Below are 23,057 nucleotides of genomic sequence, written 5' to 3' on the forward strand. Positions count from 1 at the left end.
GGTAATACCAGCTGTTTCTTTTGCCGGTGGGGTCCAGCTCTTGGCTGGAGGTAAGTCGGGTAACCTTATAGTATGGCAGTCTGGAAACTTGCCGGTAAATGGAATTTCTGGCATGTTGATTCCGGACCGCCATACTTATAATATACCCTCTCCCTGGTTAAGACGCCAACTGGGTTGACAGAACATGTCCTACCAACTAGAAATGCTATTAATCGCTGCTAGTATCCTTGTTTTGCTACTGTTGGGCACAGCTGAGTCAGCACAGCACATATCTTCTCCTCACTCTGCTGCATGAATTTGTGTTTTTCCATTCACAGGGCCTGCATCACCTGCATGTCAAAGGGAAAATGCACCGCGATATAAAGGTGAGTGGCAGTTACAGGAAAGTGCACCAAAATATGCTGTGGCTCACAAAGATATTCTGGTGGTTTGTGGGAGACCCTGACTCTAGCCTTCCGTCCCATCCTTCCCCTTTGTTTTACAGGGAGCGAACATTTTGCTCACGCACGATGGGGAGGTGAAGCTTGGTGAGTACTTTTGCCCTTTACTGCTTTCTCTTTTTTATTACCGCCTTTTGTCCGCTGTTCTCCTTCTCTGCCTTTGCCTTATTTTTTCTCATCCCTTAATGCCTTTCAGCTCTCTTTCCAACGTTTCCCAAATTGTTTTTCTCCCTAAACCAAATTCACAGCTGCAATCAAACACAGGTTGAATGCCATGCCACTTGCCTTGCTATTAAGATTTGCGCCAGGCCGACAATTAGTCAACGTCTGTTCCCCCGTCCTAACAGCGCCAGGGGCCATGGCACTTTTAGGATGATTAAACAGACATTGGTCCTCATTACGAGTATGGAGCTTGGAGTTAATAAGGGCATGGCTACCCCCAAACTCTGGTCCGGCTCCGTGTCCCAGAAAAGGGGACTTACCTGGCCATTCAGACCTCGACGGGCCCGGTAATTCCCTTTCGCGGGACCCGGAGCCGGTACGTCCCCATTCCCATTTGAGCCCCCAAAGGGCTCAATGGAAATGGTGAGGATGGTAGCAGCGATACCATTCATAACGGTACCGTTGCTACTATGCTGTTCTGCTCGCGGGTGCCGCTCTGCACGCCTGGTGTGACCAGGCGTGCAGAGCGGCCCCCGCAAGCAGAACTCATAATGTGGCGACATGGCAACAACGGCGCCGGTAGCACTACCGGCGCCGTTGTTGCTTTGCCGCCACTATTGTAATGAGTCCCATTGAGTCCTGATGCCTCTTGTGGTCTACTTTGCTCACTGAGTTCAACACATACAAAATCTTGCAGAAAGAAAAAATGCAAGAGGATGTTGCACATGGATGGGAACTCCCACATTTGAATTTTTAAATATTCAGCAAATTGAAGACAAATTTAACAAAAAATATCTTAATACATTTAAGCCAAAAATGCCAGAATGTACATGTATTTTAATATGTCAACAATCATGTTTCAAATTGGTTTATAATATATACATTGTCATTTAGTTAAATCACCCAATTAATTTCAACAGCACGTTAAATTCAACCTAACATGGAAAAAATTTAAGAAAACAAGACTTTTAGAAAAGCAAAAACCAGTTCATATCACAATAGTGGCAATTCATCAAGTTAAACAAAATGTAAAATAAATAGTTATTTTTAGGGTTCAATTTCATTTGTGACCAGAAGTTAAGAAATAATTGGTTTCCTTTAGTCATTCTGCGCATTTCGGAACTCGACCCTTCATCAGAAATGCAGACCACCATTCCCTTGGTAATTAATCTACAATTATATGTGTAACCATTGATTGACCAATGACACTGTTTTCTACTTTGTTCACATAAATGATTACCATAATAATACTAATTGATATAATTTTAGCATCTACAATGATAGATTGTCATACAAGGCAAAGCTCTGCTACTCCACGAATAGAGCGGATGATTTTCATTAATTATTTTCCTTGAGCAGGCAGGCAGAGTTAGATCCTGCTTCTCTGCAAATGTTTTGTGCTCCTTTGAAGCTCCTGGCTATGTATTACAGTCCCAGAAAAGAGGGCACTGTTTTGTTACCGGAAACTCTACAGTGTTTTTGCTGTGGGAAAAAGTGCCACCACAGATGATACACATAGACAGACACCGATTTTTTATCTACAAGCCGCCATAAAAATCCTGGTGCAAAGGCAACCATCTCTCTATGCCAATGATAGTCATGCCAGGACTCCTTGACGAGGCTCTCATTGGGACAGAATTCCCCTTTTCGATTCCTGTCTTAGGAAGCTGCAATGGAAGAAAAGACCAGACGTAGTTTCTTTTTCTAGGTATCCGTAAGTAGCCTGAAGCCCAAGGGAAGAGGGGGACTTCGGAGAAAGGGTGGTGTTGTGAAGGCATCATGAAGTAAGACGCACACTTTCTAAAAATGATGAAAAGTTCACTTTGTAATCTTTCAGGCTTTTTACTTGACTTCTTCTTTTGTTTAGTCACGTTAACACTAGTTAGGCAAAACGATTTCAATCTCTTCCTTTTCCTTGGTTCACTCCAAGTAGCGGTTACTCGGTCTAGGCACAGTTGTCGGACCACCCGGTCCACCCATCATAGTTCATGCAACCGATAACCCTTGCCAATTTGTACTGTTCATTGATTCACATTGGGCTTCTTTGCCAACAAAGGTTTCCTCTCTGCACCTGTGACATTAGTCCATCTGTACATCTTGACTATGCCAACAAGTGACTTTCACACAATTCACTTGGTGGTGTTTATTCCTTGTCACCACCTTGTTTTCACACTATCCAATAGTGCTTCTCATTTGGCTTTCACTTGCTTCACAAACTCTGATTCCTGGTTTTCACTTGGCTTTTTACGTTCAGATTGTTCATAAATGATTTTTCCCTAATTTCACTTTGTTCGTAAATACACATCACTTTCTTTCCACTTGTTCAGTATTTTCATATATTTTTTATGGCTTTTCCTTAGTTCGGTATTCAATAACTCATTAATTACTTTGCAGCTTGTTCAGTATTCAGTATTGTCCAGTTGGTATCCAGACCCATTCATGACATGCATTCACTTGACCAGCATCTTCCTTTGCTCATACCAAGCCCCTGGAGCTCCCTGGCATGAGTGTTCCACTTTCATATCCATGTAGATGTGGGTATGTGGGGGCAGAATTGGGATGTGGGGGCTAGGTTAGGGAAAGAAGTCATGGGGGGCCCCCACCATAAAAAAAATGGTTGAATTCTGGTTCACCAAAAATACATGACCAAAATGAAGACTTAAAAAAAAGTATTTCGAAACACTTAAAAAAATGTCTTTCAAAATACATAGAACCATAATAGGGTCAGAGACTGGACCCTGTCAAGGGCGATGGGGGCCCCTCTCACCCTAGCCAGGAGGCCTAACAGGCTATTTCCCAGAGGCAGGGTGAGGGAATTGGGAGGGCCCCAGTCTCTGTCCCCGTCATGTGCGTGGCTACAATTGTAGGCGAGTACCACTTCTCAAACCATACCTGCCGCACACTGTTCTGGCCACTGTTTGCTTTCTTCCATTTCAGGACTGCAGAACCAAGAAGTCCTTGTGGCTAAGGAAGGAACACACAACCCACAAAGTAAGGCAGTGAAAAGCACAGAGAAAGCTGACCGGTACATGCTTCAAACCGACCAACAGGGCGCTCAAGAGCACTTGAATAAGAAATCTGAAATTGACAATTTTGGTTGTGGGCCACCATCACAAAACTCTGGTGGATGCGCTTGTGAGAAGGTGGCAGGGCTTAAGAGTCATTTCACACCTGTAAGACCCAACCTAGGGGAAAAAGCAGGACAGAGATTGGCCTGGGTAACCAGGTGGGCGCAATAACCAATGGGGATGGGGAGGAAAAGAATAAAAGAGGAGACAAGGTACAGAGTAGTGTTGGTTGTTCGGGTGAGGTTAAGGTATCAAAAGGCAGATAACGAGACCAGGCACAGGAAGGACAGTACAAGGTGAGGTATTGGTTGGTGAGAGAAAGCGGTACTTGGGTGTGTCACAAATGGCCTCTAGAACACAAACTCTTGAAAGTAGTTCAAGGATTTTTAGGTTTTTTGACACAGGGATCACTAAGGGCCTTCCCTCTCTCTCTTATCTAGTGAGGGACGTTCCCTCGTTAGTCCAGATTTCCCTAAACCCCCTTGCTGGTTTCTAGCTATTGGGGACTCTAATATCTACAGATATATCTGACTGATCGTGATGTCCTAAAGGCAAACACATTTTCTCACTATCTCCCTCAGGGAACAATCTAGGTTGTTCCTGATCTAAGTACCCGATGGCGAATGAAGTATTGTCACTCGGGCCCCATTTAGTCCTTCTCTTTCATGCCCTAATGTCCTGGTTTCCTATTCTGCTTTTCCCTCTCCTGTACTCTCTGCCTGCTAGTCCCACCAGCAATCTCTCTCTTTCTCACCTGCTACATCCCCTCTCTCATCTGTCCCTCCCATGCTCTCTCTCTCTCTCTCTCTCTCTCTCTCTCCATCTCCCTCTCCATCTCCCTATCTCTCTCTCTCTCTGTCTCTCTCTCGCTCTCTCTCTCTCTCTTTCTCTCTCTTTTTCTCTCTATCAGGTTTTACTCCCTACTACTCTCTCCCCGTTCTACTACTACTCTTTCCTCTCCACACCACTACTACTCTCCCATCTCCAATCCACTTCTACTCTCCTCTCAACTACTCTTCACTCCACTCATTCCTTCTGTCACAGTCAGACCCGTTACCTTCTCATTCACTCCCTGTACTCTATTAGTTTCACTCACTCACCTTGCATGCACACTCAGACACAAATACTGAGCCTTTTATGGCCAGGGGGCTGAATATCTGTAGTGCAAATTCCGCGCCTATGTCCCTAATCGACCACTTCATTTTCATATGCTGTGTACTATCTCTGTTCCCCGGGTGTGGCTTTCCCGTGTGGGGGGGGGGATCGTGCCTTTTCAGTGGCGGCTGCCAAATGTTGGAATTCACTCCCTTTTCATCTTTGGGTAACAGCAGATCACTTATCTTTTCATCGTTTACTAAAGACACATCTCTTTTAATAAGTTGTGAGGCTGTTCCCACTCTTTCTTGACTCTTTGAATTTTCCTGCTTTAGCACCAAGATGCCTTTGGGCGAACGCGCGCCCTATAATTGTACTAACATTATCTTCATCATCACTCTGTACCACCAACCAATACTTCACTTGCACACTCCTTCAGTAACTTTCCTCTACACTCCTCAGCATCCTTCCTCCTCCTGGTGTCTTGGCCCTCTTTCTCATCCCTTGACCTCACCTGAATAACCCACACCTTCCTGTTTCACGTGCCCTCTTTTAACTTCCCGTTAACTCCTCCAGTGGCACACGCCTCAGCTGGGTCCTGGGCCAAATGCTGCCTGTATTTTCCCCAGTGGTGCTTTTACAGGCTACAACGCATATAAAAGGGGTCTTAAGTCATGCCCCTTTCTTGTACGTGGATCCGTGGTTTCAAGGAATGGTGGCCCTCTGCATTCAATGTCCCAGTTGGTGTGAGGACTTTCAGACAGGTTTGATATACCGGTTTGAAAAGAGGACCGCTCCAAGACCCCCTTGCAGGTGAGTACACTGTCTCTCTGGGTGATGATCGTGTGGACATCGCTTGAGTGCTCTGCTCAATCTCTGGAGTTGTGCTGGTGCAGGTCGTATAGCGGCTTGGCTTCGTTAGGCTGCATCTTCGCGTTTGCTCTGTGTCCCAAAAAGTCTTGGTTAGGGTCGAGGGAGACCCAGGGAGGCAAGCTGGAGAGGGAAGGCCATCTGTGACACGTGCTGTATGTTATTGTTTGTCAGAGTTTACCTTTTTACCACCCAGCTCCTCTGATGAGATTATAGCCTATACTCGTAGAAGTCCCCTGGGAGAGTTAGGTAACTGCAGTAAAGTCCTGCATCCTAGGTGCCTATGGGAACATCTTAACGAACCCGCTATTCAGACTCCCTCCTGCCCCACCACAAAGGAGGTGAGACATGCCAATATCACTTTTGTGAAGAAGACCAGATTGGGGATGGAGTTCTTGCTTGTAAGCGGGGCTTGAAGCATTCAATCCAAAACACCCAGACAATTTGAAAGCCAGGTGTATTTTTCTTTGCACATTGTCTATAAAATGTGAGTTTCTTGACCTGCTAGTGTCAGAATTTCTCTTATCCGAAATTAAGGCACACTGTGTGACCTCAAACGGCGACCTTATCCTCCATGACCTTGGGGTTAGGGGGGGATAAATGTATCTGTTTGCCTACTGTGTCAATATTGAGAGACTCAGCAAATGCCTTGAAACCTTTGACCACTATGGAGACAGTCGAACAAGCTGCCAGTATTTCAAGCGAAAAAACCCTCTTAACAGCCAACCAAGCCTTTTCAAGGGCAGTGAACGTTCCATCGGATTGGCCCATTTATTTAATTAAGGGCTCCCAAAACAAAAAACCTGAGACTAGGACTGCTTTCTAAAGGACGCCAATTTGTATAACTTTAAATCAATTTGTATAAGGCCCCCAACAAAAAAGGGCAAACTGCTTCTTTCTCCCAGCCTGAAAGAATAGTCAGAGCTAACAGCCCCCTGCATCTTTGACATTTTGAGCTAAACCCATTGTTGTAGCCAGGGGAACTGCCAGGTCCAGGACCTTTTTCTTACTCGATCGCCAGGAATAATCCATGCATTTTTAAGGCCCTTAAACATGATAGTAGCATAAAATGATCTATATCTGGAGTAATTCTTTCTATTACTCTCATTTATATAGTAGGTAGCTAACAGGGTTGTACCCAGTGAATGCTCTTCTATAAGTAATGTTAGTGAAAAAATGGATATTCTAATATTGTGAATCAACAAGAGCAAGTTTGAAAATTGGTGTTTAGTCCAAGTCTTTTGGTGAGAACGGGTTTTCCTGCCGACACGGGTTTCGACCTTCTCAGTCTTTATCAAGGCAAATCAGGAGGTCCACTTCTTGCATAAGTCCTTTGAAAATAACGGGGGATTGGACATCTATCACTGTGGTTTTGTGACAATTAAGTCTTGTGACGCCAAATATCTAGAATATTGTATTCCAGAAAATGCAGAATGTTTATCTCATTAGGGATGAGGAATGGCTTTGTTTGCATTAAAGAAATCCGCTTCGGTATTAATAGTCATTTCGTGTCGAAAAAGCCTTGGACCCTGCCATTGGCATCCGCGTCGGGATACATATTGTGGGTAGCAACTCAAAAGTATCAAAGCATTGTGATGCAGTCATGCAGTAACAAGTGCTTTCCCATCTAAGGCATTTCACTGCATCAGTGACCTCTACTCTACCACTCAAGTTGAAGTAGTCCATTGTGTGTGGGTGATGCGATTGGGCTCAAACATAACACCTGATTCTCCAGCATGGGGTCTGGTATGGATTCACATGCTCATGAATATTTCCCGTCGTCAGGCTGGGAATCCTCGGTAAAGAAAAAATCAGTATCATTTTCGTTTCTGATCTGTCTTTCTAGTAGTAACCAATCACTGGTCTCTGGGTCATACTGCCCCCAACCAATGACTGCCCTCTCCCTAAGCCCGGCCCCTGGCAGCCATCCTCAGATTTTTACCGCACGCTCAAGTGTTGGGAGTCCTCGTGCTATAGCTCTCAAGCTTTTACTGCGTTTTGCGCTTTTTCAAAGAGATTTATGTAATTTTTCAGTTTAATCGAGCCTCAAGCTCCACCGTTTCTACTTCCGATCAACAGGGACCCATTTCGGATTTATCTACGCCCCTCAAGGGTGAAGTAATCTTCGAGTTACGCTTCTTGGAGGATTCCAGAAGTTTCTGAGGCCTACCTCGTGGACGAGAAGAACATGGCCCAGGAGAAGGGAAGCTCGACTCCCGGCAAACTGTTCAGGATCTGCCCTGGATGCAACCTACAAAATGTCTTCAAGGAGGACGAGCATTCGAAATGCCTTTACTGCCTCCACGAGGACAAAATGCACGTGGAGAAGGACTGTGCGTTTTGCTTTAACATGACGGATCGGACGATGAGGGATCGCCGGACCCGTCTCTCCAACTGGCTGGAAGGCAAGAGCCCAGCAGGTGAGAAGAAGAAGAAGAAGTCCGAGCGGTCTTCTAAGTCCTGTGAGGGCGCCCCGGCGATGGGGGCCCAACAGAAGGCAAAGCACTGCGAGTCCGTGGGCACCGGGAGCGCCGGACGGTTGGGCTCCTCAGCTGCCAGGCAGGGCGCACCTCCACCGACGCCATCAACCGCGAGCCAACGCCCTGGCTCGGGGAAGAGAAAATCCGAGAACTCGGCTAAGCTTCTGGAGAGGCCCCGGTCGATCTCGGAGGAACCGGGCCGAGGGGAGCGAGGCAGTGACCCTACCCCTAAGGTGAAGGCCTCAAGTGCGCCCAAGGTGGTGAAGGCCTTGATTCACCCGGCTAAGGCCTCTAGGAGACTATCCCAGTGGAGTCGACCTCGGGGCCCAGAGTTTCCCTGCCTCCGCGGAGGGAATCCTCTTTTAAGCCCATCGAGAAGACCCCCGTGAAGACCCTGGTGGAAAAAGGGGTGGGGGGTGGTGGCCGTTACGAAACTGACCGAGAATTTGGAAGAGGCCCAGCCCCACGGGAGGAATCCCGAGGAGGGCAATGACGACGAGGTCCCCGTGGAGGAACAACCGTCACTCCCGGCACGCCCGTCGCAACCCGAGCCTCAGGACAACTCGGCAGCCATTTTGACAGCAATCCAAGCCTTAAGCATGGAGATAAGGACGAGACTGCCCCTACCCCCGACAGATGACCCAGCTGTACCGGGTCCATCGGGAAGCCCTCCGAACAAGAGGAGGAGAATTCATCCAGTGCCCCTTCAGCCCTCACGGCCTTCTCAGCCTTTGTCGCCTTCCCTGATCCCGAGGGACGACAAGGGAAAGGACACGGCCACGACGGGGACGGATGACGATGGCGGTGACGACGGGACTGGCCTCCAGTCTCTGATTCCTCGGGCGTCCCCGCCCGATGAGATTGGCTCCTTCCACGCCATGATTTCCAGGGCAACTGAGCTTTTTCAACTCTGCCCTGAGGGGAAGAAGAAGGAAGGCTTCCTCTACCATCGGCAAAAGGCCAAAAGGGAGACGGTCCTCGCGGTGCCGTTGCTGGATGACATCTGGGACGAGGGACTTGCCCTCCTCAAGAACCCGTCCATGACACCTGCCAAGAGGGACCGGTACGAGAAGAAGTACCGGATCCCCGACGCTGCCCCGTTGTGCCTCAGGGTGCAACTGACCCCGGATTCGGTCGTCTCAGCGGCAGCCAAGAAGAAAGCAGGGGGGGGTGCATCGGCTTCATCCTCAACTTTCCCGGACGGCGGCGAGGGAAAGAAGCTGGACACCGTAGGACGGCATGTCATCTCGTCGGCGGCAGCGACGATTAAGGCGGCCAACGCCCTAGCGATTGTGGCCCGCTACGACAGGGAATTGTGGTGCAAGATCTCTCCCCTGTTGGACTTCCTCCCAGACGACAAGAGGACGGAGGCTCTGGCGACCCTACAGGAGGGTGAGGTGGCGTCGGACCACGCCATAACTGTGGCCACGGACATTGCCGACACCGGTTTCCGCCAGTTGGGCAACAGCGTTTGCCTTCGACGGCGGGGGTGGCTCAAGGCGACGGATTTCCGCCAGGAAGTGCAAGCCAAGGTTTTGGACATGCCCTTTGACGGGAACAATCTGTTTGGAAAGACTGTGGATGAGTCGCTGCAGGCATTCAAGACCGAACTGAAGACGGCTTGGGACTTGGGAGTTCTGCAGCAACAACGGCCGCCCTTTCGGAACTTCAGAGGCAAGCAAGGTGCCTCCAAAGGATTCGGTGGCGGCTCCTCGACCTACCGTCAGGCGGCCTGCTCCTCATCGCAAGAAGCCTACAGGGGACGAGGCAAGTCCGGTGGATCTCGCCGTTGTCGCCAGGGGGGCCAGGGCGGCAAGGCTGCTTCCAAGCAAGACTGAACCGGCAGGCGCGTCGGGCCCCCACTGAGGCACCCCGGTGGGAGGCCGGCTGACCAGGTTCGTCAGCATGTGGAAGTCCATCTCCACCGACCGTTGGATGCTGGATGCCCTGGCCCACGGGCACACTGGAATTTCTAAAGAAGTGCCCCCGAATTCCTCCTGTGGCCAGAAAGGAAAACCACATCCCTCAACTACTGTTAGAGTTGAGGGCGATGCTCAAGAAAGGAGCCATCAAGCTCGTCCGAAACAGGCTCCGGGGTTCCGGAGTATACTCAAGATACTTCCTCGTCAGAAAGAAGACAGGAGGTTGGCGTCCCATCCTGGACTTACGTCGGCTAAACAAATACATCAAGGCACATAAGTTCTGGATGGTCACCCTGGGCTAATTGGAGGAAGGCGACTTCCTATCATCGTTGGGTTTGGAGGATGCGTACTTTCACATCCCCATCCTAAAAGGACACCGAAAATTTCTCAGGTTCGTAGTCCAAGGGCGGCACTATCAGTTCAAGGCCCTCCCATTCGGATTGAAGTCGGCGCCCAGGGTGTTCACCAAGTGCCTAGCACCAGTGGTGGCGCGGCTGCGCCTGCAGGGGATCCACGTCTACCCCTACCTGGACGACTGGCTCATCCGAGCAGAGACAAGGGAACTCGCCGTAGAACACACAGCAAAGACCGTCCGGCTGCTCACGGACCTGGGATTCTCCATCAACTTCCCCAAATCCCACCTGGTTCAGTCGCAGGTCGCACTGTTTCTGGGAGCCAAGCTCGATACTGTAGTGCAGTTGGCCTTGCCGTCGGAGGAAAGAACGCAGGCCATCCTGGGCAAGGTACAGCATCTGCTGGCCACGGACATGGCCAGAGTGAGGTCCATCAAGTCCCTTCTCGGGATGATGTCCTCTTGCATCTATCTGGTGCGCCTGTGCAGGCTTCGGATGTGTCCTCTGCAGGAGTTCCTCAACGCCCGTTGGACGCAAGCGACGGACAGCTTCGAGGACAAGATCTCGCTCAACGAAGCATTCCGCCATGCAATTCGATGGTGGGGCACCCACGCGCATCTCACCACGGGCACGGACTTTCAAGGCGCACACCGGAGATCTTCATGTGAGAGGCCTGTGGCTTCCGGAGGAGAGGCCGCTCCACATCAACAGACTGGAGCTCCGAGCAGTGTTCTGGGTCCTCAAGTCATTCCTCCCATCCCGCAAGGGCAAGGTGGTGAGGATCTTCACCGACAACACCACCACCATGTTCTACATCCGGAAGCAGGGAGGAACCAGATTCCCAGCCCTGACCAAGGAAGCCCAGGATCTGTGGCACTGGGCCGTTGCCCAGGGGATGTTTCTGGTGCCTTTTCATCTAGCAGGGATAAAAAACACCATTGCCGACTCACTCAGCAGGGAGCTGCGCTCGTGCCACGAGTGGGAACTACGGCAGGATCAAGTGGATCATCTCTTCCGGCGATGAGGCAAACCCCAAATCGACCTGTTCGCGACGGCGACAAACTCCAAGTGCCAGAGGTTCGCCAGCAGGTTCCCCCAGCCGAGGAGCACGGGCGATCCTTTCTCGTTCCCCTGGGACGGCCTGTTCCTGTATGCATTCCTGCCGTTGCCGTTGCTGCTCAGGATCATCAACCAACTCAAGAGGTCCCGGTGCAGGATGATCCTCGTCGCACCGAGGTGGCCGAGACAGAAATGGTTCCCGGACCTTCTGGACTAGTCGGCGTCCCCGCCAGTCAAACTGTCGGCAGACGCATATCTCCTCTCCAGAGAAGGAGGCGCCATTCTTCATCATGACCCAGATCGCTGAACTTGCAGGCCTGGCTCCTGCAGCACTAGAGTTTAGAGGGTACGATATCCCGGATGACTGCATAGAGGTTCTTGCAAAGGCCACGGCGTCCTCAACTCTGAAGTGCTACGGACACAAGTGGAAGAGGTTCTCTGGTGCCGTGCACAGAAGATTAACCCTCTACGGATTTCAGCCCCTCAAGTTCTACCGTACTTACTGTCACTGGACAAAGCTGGACTACCTCACGCTACCATCAAGATACATCTGGCAGCGATTTCCCGATACACCAGAACTGCAGGACGGTCGTCCCTGTGGTCTCATCGCCTGGTGAAGGAGTTTATGAAAGGACTGTTCCGATCATTCCCGCCGGTGAAGGCCCTGGACCCGGCATGGGAGCTCAACGTGGTGCTGACCAGGCTCATGGGCCCGCCATTCGAGCCTTTGCATTCGACTCCGTTGAAGTTTCTGTTGTGTGGCGTTCCTTGTGGCCATCACCTCTGCACGACGCATGGGAGAGATTCAGGCCCTTCCCTGCAAGTCTCCATACTTGACTTTCCACGAGACGAGGGTGGTGCTGAGGACGCACCCCTCCTTCATGCCCAAGGTGCCGACATGATCCTCTGTACTTTGATTTTCGGAGTCCTGAGGACTAGAGTCCTTATTCCTTTAATTCCCCATCCCCATTGAAAAACATTAGGACATGAGGTCAGCCTGCAGATATCCTTTCCTTGCCTGAGATGGTGGTGCCTATATCTCCTTAAACACTATAATGACTGGTAGTTTTCCTTTTTCTGGACAGGACCCTTGAATTTGGAATGCTTGCTTACCTTGTACTCTGACGTGAGCTCTTATGCAGCAGACTTTGACTTTTTTAACTGTCTTTCAATTCACTTTGAACTTTTTGAGTTCTTTGGTTGAGCCAGTCGAGCCACAGGTGGATGTTTCAACTGCCTTATCTATACCTGTCCGACTAGGGTTACCTACTTCCCTTCAATAAACCTGGACACTGGAGATAGTAGGGCTGGGCAACAGGGAAAGACACTAATGTCTATCCAAACTCTATCTGGGTAGTGTGACTGAATTGCAAGGTTTAGGAGAGTGTGAGAGTGTTGAAAGGTTCAGATAAGTACACACATAACTCTTAATAAAATAAGCTAGGCAGAATGTATAAAAATACAATAAATGATTTAGAATTTAGAAAAACCTGTAGCAATTAAAAACAAATGGTAACTATAACACTAAACACTGTGGCGGGTCAGAAGGACAGAGACTTATATCTTCCATTTTAGGACTTGTATTCAACAATATGAAGAAATGAGGTAAACTCCTGACTATCCCTAAACTACAGGTTTTCCTACCAAACACAAACTAACTAGACTGCTCGTCAATCGTCTGTGAGTCCAAAAGGAAATTCTGTCCTCTGTCGCTAGCTAATCTATTCTGTCCGTACCACTATCAAAATAAACCAAGACACAGGAGAATGACTCCCTTCCTCTGTGGTCTGCTTTCCAGCACAGTCATTTTAGTAACTTATTCGTAGGTAGTTCTTGGCAACTACTTTGATACGTTCATACAGTTCAAGAATAGGGCTCTTCAGTTTCTCTATGGTGTCCTTGACAACTTGCTCTCCCATTCTGAAGTTATTCTTCGCTCTTTCTTCGTTCACAGTTGATACTTTTTTCTCTACCCAATGCCCGCTCTTTTCCCTGGCTAGGCAAGATAGAAAGACTATCGGAGAAATTCCTACTTTCCTCTTTCACTTGACTGTTACTGGCACACGTATGAAGGTTCCAATAGCGACTTGTTTTCACTTCTTTGATCTAACTGGGATGAGTATGAATGTTCCAGTAATGATTCACACTTTTCTCCACTGCTATGGATTTACTTTGACGAGTAAGAGGGTACCAGTAATGATTCTCAGTTTGCTCCACCGCTTTGGTTTTACTTCGACGAGTATGAAGGTACCAGTAAGGATTCTCTTGGTTCTTTACTATTCTCTCCTTATTGGTACAAATATTGGTTCAAATAATAACTCTTACTGCTCTCCGTTATTTTATCTTTACTGAGACCAGTGTAAGTGTTCCAGTAATGATAATCACTCTTCTTCAATCCTTGACTATTGCTGGCACGAATATGATTCCTACGCTCATTATATTCGGTATCCCTCCCGGTTCTCCCCCACATTCCCTGTTACCTCTTTCTCTTGGGGTTAGCGTCACCGGGCCTGCAATCAGGATGGGATCCTTTCTTCAGTTTGTCATGTTGGCCTCTTCGCTCTTCGTCTTGACTTCACTCTGCCTGCTCCGCGGGGCACACTGGCAAGTGATCTCTGCGTTGTTAATGGACTAACTAGTCCACCATGCTTCGGTCATGCCACCACCTTTCTCTCGCTCACTTTTTGTCTCATCTTCACTTCGCCCGATCTATGGGGCATACAGGTAAGGGGTCTCGGTGGGAATTCATATAATTATTCAGGGGAAAAAAAACGAATGGCATATTTGGCCGGAAATCGGCTGTACCAGAATTACATACAGCCGAAACTTTTGAATAAATCCTTCATTCAGTGTAATTATAGTGAAAAAAAGGGAGCGGGGGTATCTCCCACACCCTTGTTCACTATAATATCATCGGGTTTGCAGGGGCATTCCCGCTCCCGATTAAACAGAGTAAAAACAAAACAAAAGAGGACTCTGTCATTTTTGTTCAAATGACATTGGTATTTAACCTGTCAGTCTCTCTTCTCTGTCATAGAGCATAGTTACATTGTTTCCCTCCAAAAAGGTTTGATGGGGTGTCCCCCACACCCTTGTTCACTATAATGCCATCGGGTTTGCAGGGGTGTTCCCGCTCCTGACTAAACAAAGTAAAAAAAAAAAAAAGAGGACCATGTCTTTTTTGTTCAAATGACTTTTGTTTTTTTCTCCCTCAAACATTTCTTATTCGATCTATTCTTGGACCACCGTCTCAGCATTGTTAATGGACTCCCTAGTCCATCGGTCCTCGGTCACACCACCACCTTTCTCTCGTGGCCTGTTCCGTTGCACTTCTGTCACTCACGCAACTTCCCCTCTTTCTCGTATCCGTGAAGGTGTATTATCCGGTCACACACGTAAGCTTCGTCTTCCTACCTGAAGCCATCTATTTCTGTCCCGTTCAGCGACGTCCTTGCAACAGATTCGAATCTCTGGGGTTTCTCGCTCTCTTTTCCTTTTTGCCCGTTCCGTGCTGTGAATGGGTCTGTGGTCTCACTGTCTCTGTTGGACTCAGCAGTCACTGGCACTCAGTCACACCACCACCTAGAACTCGGTAACTGGTCTGAGATTTCCTTCCCTCAGCTCTTCTCTCTCCAGGCTTCCGACATGTTGCCTTTACTCGCCAGCTGCATGTCCCAGTCTGGCTAAGCTCTCCTCTCATAGCAGATTTGAAACTCCTGCCTTCTCTCTCTGACAAGATTCCTCCTCCTCCATTTAAGACGCATGGTTGAGTCTTCCTCCCCGGTGGAGCATCAAAGGACCTCATTACAAGATGGGCAGTGCAGGTTAAATGCAGCAGTATTAATGTATACCGCAAAACCCTACTATAGGTTTGGCAGAAAGTTAGAAGATTCTCCTCCAGCCATGAGCTAGATCTGCCATCTTTCTGCAAAATATTGGTGGAATTACTGTCAGAGTAATTCTGCCCAAAATGCCCTATTGTGTCCTATGACATAAAAAATGGGGATTTACATGTTCTATGTAATGTTCTCGTTTTCTGAAAGTCGCATATCATATTCGTGCGACCCCCCCAGGAAACAGGAAAGGGACATCAACACTGTTTTTTTACCCCCCCTCCGCATATACACATGTTTTCTCACACGCACACAAACAGACCCACACTCACATACACACATACACTACACATACACTTAACTCTGGCGCAGCTTGTCTTCTCCATCTCGCTGTGCCTGTCAGCCCCTGCGCGCACTCATGTACGGCAATGGGGCTGACAGTTCTGTTTGGAAAGATCGTTCTTTGCGGTCGCAGAGCGGTCTTTCTAAATTGGTCTTTTTTCCTTTTGGAAAAAGAAAAAGGTCATTTAACCTAATACTGATTTACACCGCCACCAACACTTGTAATCCGACGGTAATACCAAGTGGCGGTAATGGTAATACGTTTCGGTGGTATCTAGGCAGATTTGCCACCCAGATACCACCAAACTCGTAATGAGGCTCAAAGTCCTTTTTCTCTGCTGTCTGCATTACTAAACAATCTTGTTGTTCTCAGTATTTCATTTATATTCTTATTCATGTTGATTTTAGGTTTCTACACCACAGTAACAAACATTAACTTGTTCTTCATGTCCTCCTTGGCTAGAAGTTGTTGGCGGTGGGTTGCGTGCAGGAAACTTAGGGAGTTTCTCAAAGGCAATTCGTCACAACATACACTACTGTGATATACACAGTTACTTTTGGGGTGCTCTTGCTACAGAGCACTAACGCCTTACTGTTGAACACAGTTAAAACAATCTCATCAACTGTAATGTAGCAAAGCAAGTGAATAAAGAACACGGTAAGTAAGAACCAATATCTAGGCAAGAAAGGAGTTAGAAACAACATCCACAGTCTTATAAAATAATGCACTACACCTTAAACAGTCCTTCCCTAGCTAGAACACAGAGGAACTTGTGCCCTTAGAGTCACAGGTGCCAATACAGCTCTTTTCAGTAGGGTAGGCGTCTGAAAAGGTGTCTGAACAAGTTTTGGGAAAGCCAGCAAGCAGGTGCTCGTGTCTTAAAGTTTAAGAACTATGACAGTAACATTCTTAGAGTACCCTCTACCACTCAAGCCACTTTAGGGGGAGCGCAGGGGAGGATCCTTGAACAGAACTTCACCAAGCAAATCTGTCTTCGATCGGGTAACCCGTCAAGCAGCTAGAATGAAAGACCCAGGGAACTGGGAGCAAAGAATAGTTCCCAGGGTCTTTACAATTGTGATTTTTGGCAGAGACTTTAACATTTGGTATGTTTTTGGAAGGAGGAACACTGGATAATTGTCAGAATTAAAGGAATTTTGAGCTGCATGCTTGATAAGGTCGGTGGAGAAGGGGGTAAGATACGGCCATGCTGTGTCTGCGTGTCAGATGTCTAACCTGGAGCTGGAGCTGTTCAGCAGCAGCAGCATTAGCAGCAAGGGCCACACAGGAACCCCTGCATTGTGAAGAGGAAGAGGAAGGGGCAGGCAGAGAAGGCAAGGTCAGGAAGCACATGAGAGATTTGAAATGCGGGGGCTCTGTAAAGCTGCCTGAGGGAGTCCTGATGTAGGGGACAAGCAGAGAGCAGAACCAACAAGGAGGAGAGAGATCAGGAGAAGGTGATGCCAATATCCGGAACATAACTGGAGGCCTGTGGTCAGATGACAGAGGTCAGAGTGGAGAGGCTGGGTGAAGGTCCAGATGCCTAGAGGGCAGGAAGCAAAGCTAAAGCCTCATGGTAAATGTCAGAGTGCAGAGAGAGTCTGCATTTAGAAGTCAGTACTTGTAAAGTCTCTAGAGAAAGTGACACTTGAGGCAGTGCATGCTGGAAGTGAGTGTCGGTGCTCCTCACGAATCTTGAGAAAGAAACATTGTGCTTCGTTAAGAGTTTCCACGCCGTCGGAATAGAGGCTTGAAAGTAAGGCAGAGGAAATGCCTCCAGCAACATGCTGGAGGTAATTCCTCCGCCTTACTGCCCAAACACGGCCAAATCGGCAGTATTACCGCCATAATACTGCTGGTAGTAATACTGCCAAAATCCCCATGGCATCCCATGGACACCTTATAATGGGGACTAACACCACCTACCATCACTTGTAATCTGGTGGTAATACTGCTAGACAAAGTGGTGGTAATGTTAATAACGTTTGGTGTTATCTCAGTGGTATTACTGCTGAGATACCACCAAACTCGTAATGAGGCTGATTGACAATATACAATGCGTGATTGACAATATACACTGCATTTTGGAGCTGGGAGAGAGAAAAGGCAAGTGGCATGCTGTAATTGGAGTTAGAACCCCCAAAGCGTTGTTGAAAAGAGGCATTGAAGAATTACAGTGCATGCTGAATTGGGAGCCAGAGCCCTTGAAGCATCTTGAGAAAGGGACACTGAAGGAAATCATGGGCCTCATTGTGAGTAGAACGGTATTCTGGTAGTAAATCTGCCAGAATACCGCCCAACGGAATTACTGTTACCGCCACTTGGTCCATCGGAATTACTGTCAGATTACAAGTGGCAGTAGCAGAGTAAATCCCAATTTGTTCAGACTCCATTGGACTGTATGGGGCTTTTTCGGCAGAGAGTGGGAACATGCCCATCTTCATGAGCCTCCCGGTGCTTCTAAATGTCACATTACAACATGATGTGTTGTAAGGTAACAATGTGGGTACAACTGCAGTTCCCTGAACCCTAAAGAGCCTTCATGGTAGGGTGACCAGAATTGGAGTCCACCCTTCCCCCCCCCCGCGTCTGACAGCTTTTTTCCGGAGTTGGTAATAAACGCTGATGCCACGGCCAGCAGTTGGTTCGACGCGTCGTCTGGGTATATTCAACCCAGAAAAAGAGCCTCTAAACAACCAGTGAGACAGGTTGTGATGTATGAACAGCTAGCAGATAAAAGAGAACAAAATCTAATACAGGATGTGTGCCGTCCAAAAGTAACCAGGATTTGGAAAATACTCTAAGGGGCAATACTGTTTGCTGTCCCTGTGTATCTAATCTTGGGAAGAAGGCGTAGTGGGAAGTTGTGCCCAAGGAACCTACCAAATGTGCTGTAAACCTGAAGGTTGTCCAGGAGATAAGGGAGGCTGAGGAGAGGACTGATACCTTGGACAGGGAGAATCTCAAATCAGTCTCAAAAGGCATTAAGGCTAGGGAGCAAATAGAAGAATTGAGCAGTACAGATCAACCAACATGGGAAGAAACAACAAACTTAGCAAGTGCGGGATGATGTAAGCAGGAATGCTTGCCTAAATGTACCACAGTTTCTGATATTAGTGGTAGAACCCATAAGGCACAATAGGAGGACCATGGAACTAGTGGGAGTGCACGAACGGTGGACTATCAACAGCCGCCAGCTCATTTCAAGAAAAGCCCTGCAGATTAGTAGTCTTTTCTGTGGGGGAAACAGGCTGTTCTTGAACCGCTCTAGCATCTTATCATTACTGCACGTGTAGCTACCCCTTTGTTCCATAAACAGCAGTGATATCAGGATTGTTAATGTTAAATTGAGTTGGTCTCCAGGTGCTCAGGCGGATCTTCAAACAAAGGTGGGGTGGGGTTGGGTAAGTGGGTGAAGAGGGCGTAGGAAAGTGAGAATGTGGTGTTCTGTTGGCAGCTTCAGTTTGGTTTTCACCGTGCGCTGAGCTCGGGTGTAAATATGGGATCGAAGCGGTTTGCTGTGAGAGAAGTCGTTGTGTGGGTTTTTGTGTGAGTTAAGTATGCAGAAATTTGAGGTTTTGGTTAGTTGGTTATATGTCTCTTGGTGCTTGTAGTTTTTGTTTTTCGTATCTGGTTGTCATACGGGGTAGGTACAGTCTTCCACTTTCTTTTCCTGACTGTCTAGTTTCTAGGGCGATGGCGTGGCTGGTTCCCAGCTAAGTTATTGAGATTAGTACACCCGGTTGGGTGAGCATAATACCCTACTTATATAGTGGTGTTATATTATCATTCCCCTGCTCCTTCCATATATTTACCGTCAGTGGTCCATTGCTGCCTGTGATTACAACGTGGGCCAAAGTTATTGCGAGGTCATACCTTGCCTTCCTTCCTGATTGATCTGTGGACGTTCTTTGGTATGTTTTTAGGTGGTCTATCTTTCAATTGATAAGTGGATATGTTGTAGATCAGTATGTCCGTCCTTTTATTAAGGGTCGAAGGCTTAGGGAATAGGGGATAGGTTCCTCTCTCAGCCTAGTTCTGCTTTGTATGCCTCTATGGACTTTCTTTCTAGTTATGGGGTGAAGAGCCAGGATTTGAGGAGTTTCCTGAATTGTAGTTGATCTCTTGTGTTCCGTATGTTATTCGGAAGCTTGTTCCAGGTTTTTGGTGCGAGGTGAGAGAAAGAGGATCCTCTGAGTTTTCTTTTGATGCATGATGTGGGTTCCAAACGGATGTCGCTACTGTATCTGAGTGGCTTTGTTGTGTGATGTATGTTTATTTTTCTTCTAAGGAACTCTGCCCCTTGGACGTGGATTGCTCTGTGCGTTATGCACACTGATTTTAACTTGATCCGCTGTTTGATGAGTAGCCAGTGTAGCATTTTCAGCGCAGGTGTGATGTGTTCTCTTCGAGGTAGTTTAAGGAGCAGTCTGGCCGCTGCATTTTGTATGCGTTGGAGTTTATTTGTGAGTCGTTCAGGCAAAAATGCTAAGGATGAGGCAGCCACTGCTCACACACGGGGGCGGGAAGCTAAAGGAGTGGGGGCCACCATCTAGACCAGACTATCTGGCACATTTAACAAATGAGCGACCTAAAGAAGTGGAGCAGGGAAGGGAGGGAGGCGATTAAATCTCATTTGGCTTGGTTGGAGTCCCTGGAGCAATCTAGGGGGATGTCTCACTCATAGCAAGGGCTAGTGGCTCATACATCTGATGCTGAGCTGGAACAACAAGGGACACAACCACATGTTTGATGGTGAGGGCTTATTTAACTATATTGATGGACTCAATGTGGTGCTATTTCAGGAAACATGGTTGTTGGACCACTTGATGGTCAACGGTTGGAATTTCATCTGTAGACCAGCAAGCAAGGGCCCATGTGGGCACCCCAATGGAGGGTTGTCAATAGGGTTGAATCAGCCTATGAGGATTGTGGCGTTGTCTGTCTCTTCACCAAATATTCTGGCGGCTAGGGTAGCATATTCCAATAATATAAACAAAGAAGCATCTCAGGAGCTGATTTGGATTAATGTGTACGTACCACCGTACACAAAGGAAGTAAATAACACCATGAGGGAATTCAAAGCCTTCCTGAGTGCACAGAAACAGCTGGATGCCGTTGTAATATGTGGGGACTTCAATGCCAAGATTCCCTTGCCGCTGAGGTTGGCCACCAATGACGTTGACCCCACTTTCCCCCGTCGGGCGGTGGGGTAGCAATGAGCGGGCTAGCATGTGGGGCCTGGTTGGACTTGTTTGTTGTCGTCATATGGGTTCAGCTCAATAAATGGGCCTTATCCATCTGATACCCCACCCAATTTCACCAGGGTAGGCAAAGGGGCGGTAGTATCTTGGATTACATGCTGGTTGCTAATCTACCTAACCTTGTGAGGGATATGTGTGTTTATCAATGCCCAGAGAGTGATCACTACCCCATCTTGGCCCATCTAAGGCTGGAGGCTGTAGTTACAGAAGAAAGAGAATCTGGTCGACTGAGTGTTGACCCCAGTCTAAGCCACATCAGCTGGAGTGACTTTAGCGTGGAGAGGGCAGCAAGGTTGGCTAGGGCACACTTGAATTTCCATCATGTAGAGAACTTGAACGCTATGGAGTTGTGCTCAGTTCGAGTGCAATATGAAGGAGATTCAGAAATGTGCCATCAGGCCTTGTAACGTTGTTAGTAGGACGGCGTTGGGGAAGAAGGGCAATCATCGCCATCACTATGATAGCGGCATTAGGGATATTTAGAGAAAATTGAGGGGTAACCTATGTAAGATAGCCGCAATAGAACATCTTCCACTGGTCCATGGTGCAAAAGCTAGACTGGCCAAAGCAGAATATACCAAATGGTTAAAGCACTACAAATACATCTCGGCTAGTCGTAGGTGGAAAGAGTTGGTATTAACAATACAGAATAAAGATAACGTAGCATTCTGGAAAATTGTGAATGGAAGGGATCGACCTACCAGAGATATAAATGGAGTAACAGAGGTGGAATGGATTAATCATGTGGCATTGACGTTGGGTGGGAGGAACGTCATCATCTATTCTCAGGGGGTCTCTGATGTCGTCCAAATGGGTGTACGAGCTATCCCAGGAGGATTTTGAAGAGGTCATTAGAACCAGTAAGGCATCCTAAGCCTCCTGGCAAGACGGAATATACAGTAATGTCATCAAGGCAGATCCCCTGAGCTTGGGCCGCCACATTAAGCATTACAACGCATACCAGCATCTTGGCAGGACAGCATCATCGTGGCTGTCCTTAAAAAGGGCAGGCACAACGACCCTAAGAATGACTGTATGGTGGCCATGCTAGATGTCCCGGGTAAGCTCTTTGCCTGAATATTGCTGGAAGAACTAACCCTATGGGAAGATCGATTGGGAATTATTCCGATAAACCAAACTGGGTTTCGTAAGAAGTACAATACCAGTGTTAATATTCTGGCCTCGACCACCATGATTGAACATCTTGGATGGTCCCAGTTTATGTTGCGTTTATAGAGCTGGCCACTGCATTCGACACCATCGACCCCAACAGGTTGTGGAGCAAATTGCAAGCGCATGTCATCCCCCCGGACTTGCTTAAAAAGCTGGTGCTCCTGTACCCTCAAATAAGGGTCAAGGTGAGAGTGGATCAGTTTGGCGGCTGTACAGCATGGATACCAACGACTAAAGGCCTGAAGCAGGGTTGCACACTGGCCCCGATGCTATCCAATCTTTACACAGCCGACACAGGATCTGTCCTGAGCTATCCTGACGCCATTCCACCGAAGCTTCGCACCACACAACTTCAATGGCTAGGTTATGCAGATGACCTAGCCATATTGGATTTAACCCCAGTGGGGTTACAAAGCACTTTCTGTAGTCTCAAGAGCTACGCGGACGAAAACTGTCTGATTATTAACACCTCTAAGACAAAGATGATGATCTTCAATCCACCCAGGGGAAAACGGAAGTTCAGACCGTCTTGGGAACTGGTAGGAGTAAAATTGGAGGTGGTAAATACCTACAAATATCTGGTCATTAACTTAGACTCTAGGTTGAACGGGAAGTCCCAGATGGACTACGTGAAGCTAAAGGGCAATGCCACCCTGGGAGGGATATGCACATTCTCACACACGGGAGGAGGCTACTCGGTGGGTTCTTTACTACAATTATACGGCATGGAATCTTGGGCACTATTACAAACCTGAGTACTGCCATACTCGAAAGAGTTATGGTAAAGTGCCTTTTACAGCTAGCAACCCGTACTCCCTTTGACACGATTGTGTTGGAATTTAGTCTTCAGTCTAATCATTTGAAGCTGGCGAAGGGGTGTCTTACTTTGTACTGAAAAATGGTTAATGCACCAGCTGGTATATTGTTAAAACTTATCCTGGAAGCATATAACCTGTGTGTGAAGTGCGTGGCGGGCAGCAGGGTAGCAAGAATAT

At 47.8% G+C, this 23,057-nt stretch overlaps 1 protein-coding gene across 2 annotated transcripts in view; it reads left to right on the forward strand.

The window, feature by feature from the left end:
• Positions 1 to 23,057, forward strand: part of MAP4K2 (mitogen-activated protein kinase kinase kinase kinase 2) — a 1,208,607-nt gene that overhangs the window by 364,956 nt on the left and 820,594 nt on the right. For both annotated transcript variants that reach the window (XM_069645028.1, XM_069645029.1), the window contains exons 6-7: positions 318 to 365; positions 485 to 527. In XM_069645028.1, the coding sequence (XP_069501129.1) occupies positions 318 to 365; positions 485 to 527 (91 nt within the window). The remainder of the gene's footprint in view (positions 1 to 317; positions 366 to 484; positions 528 to 23,057) is intronic.

The sequence above is a fragment of the Ambystoma mexicanum genome, chromosome 2p (genome assembly GCF_040938575.1).
Source record: "Ambystoma mexicanum isolate Mex_15411 chromosome 2p, UKY_AmexF1_1, whole genome shotgun sequence".
In the NCBI taxonomy this organism is placed as follows: domain Eukaryota; kingdom Metazoa; phylum Chordata; class Amphibia; order Caudata; family Ambystomatidae; genus Ambystoma; species Ambystoma mexicanum.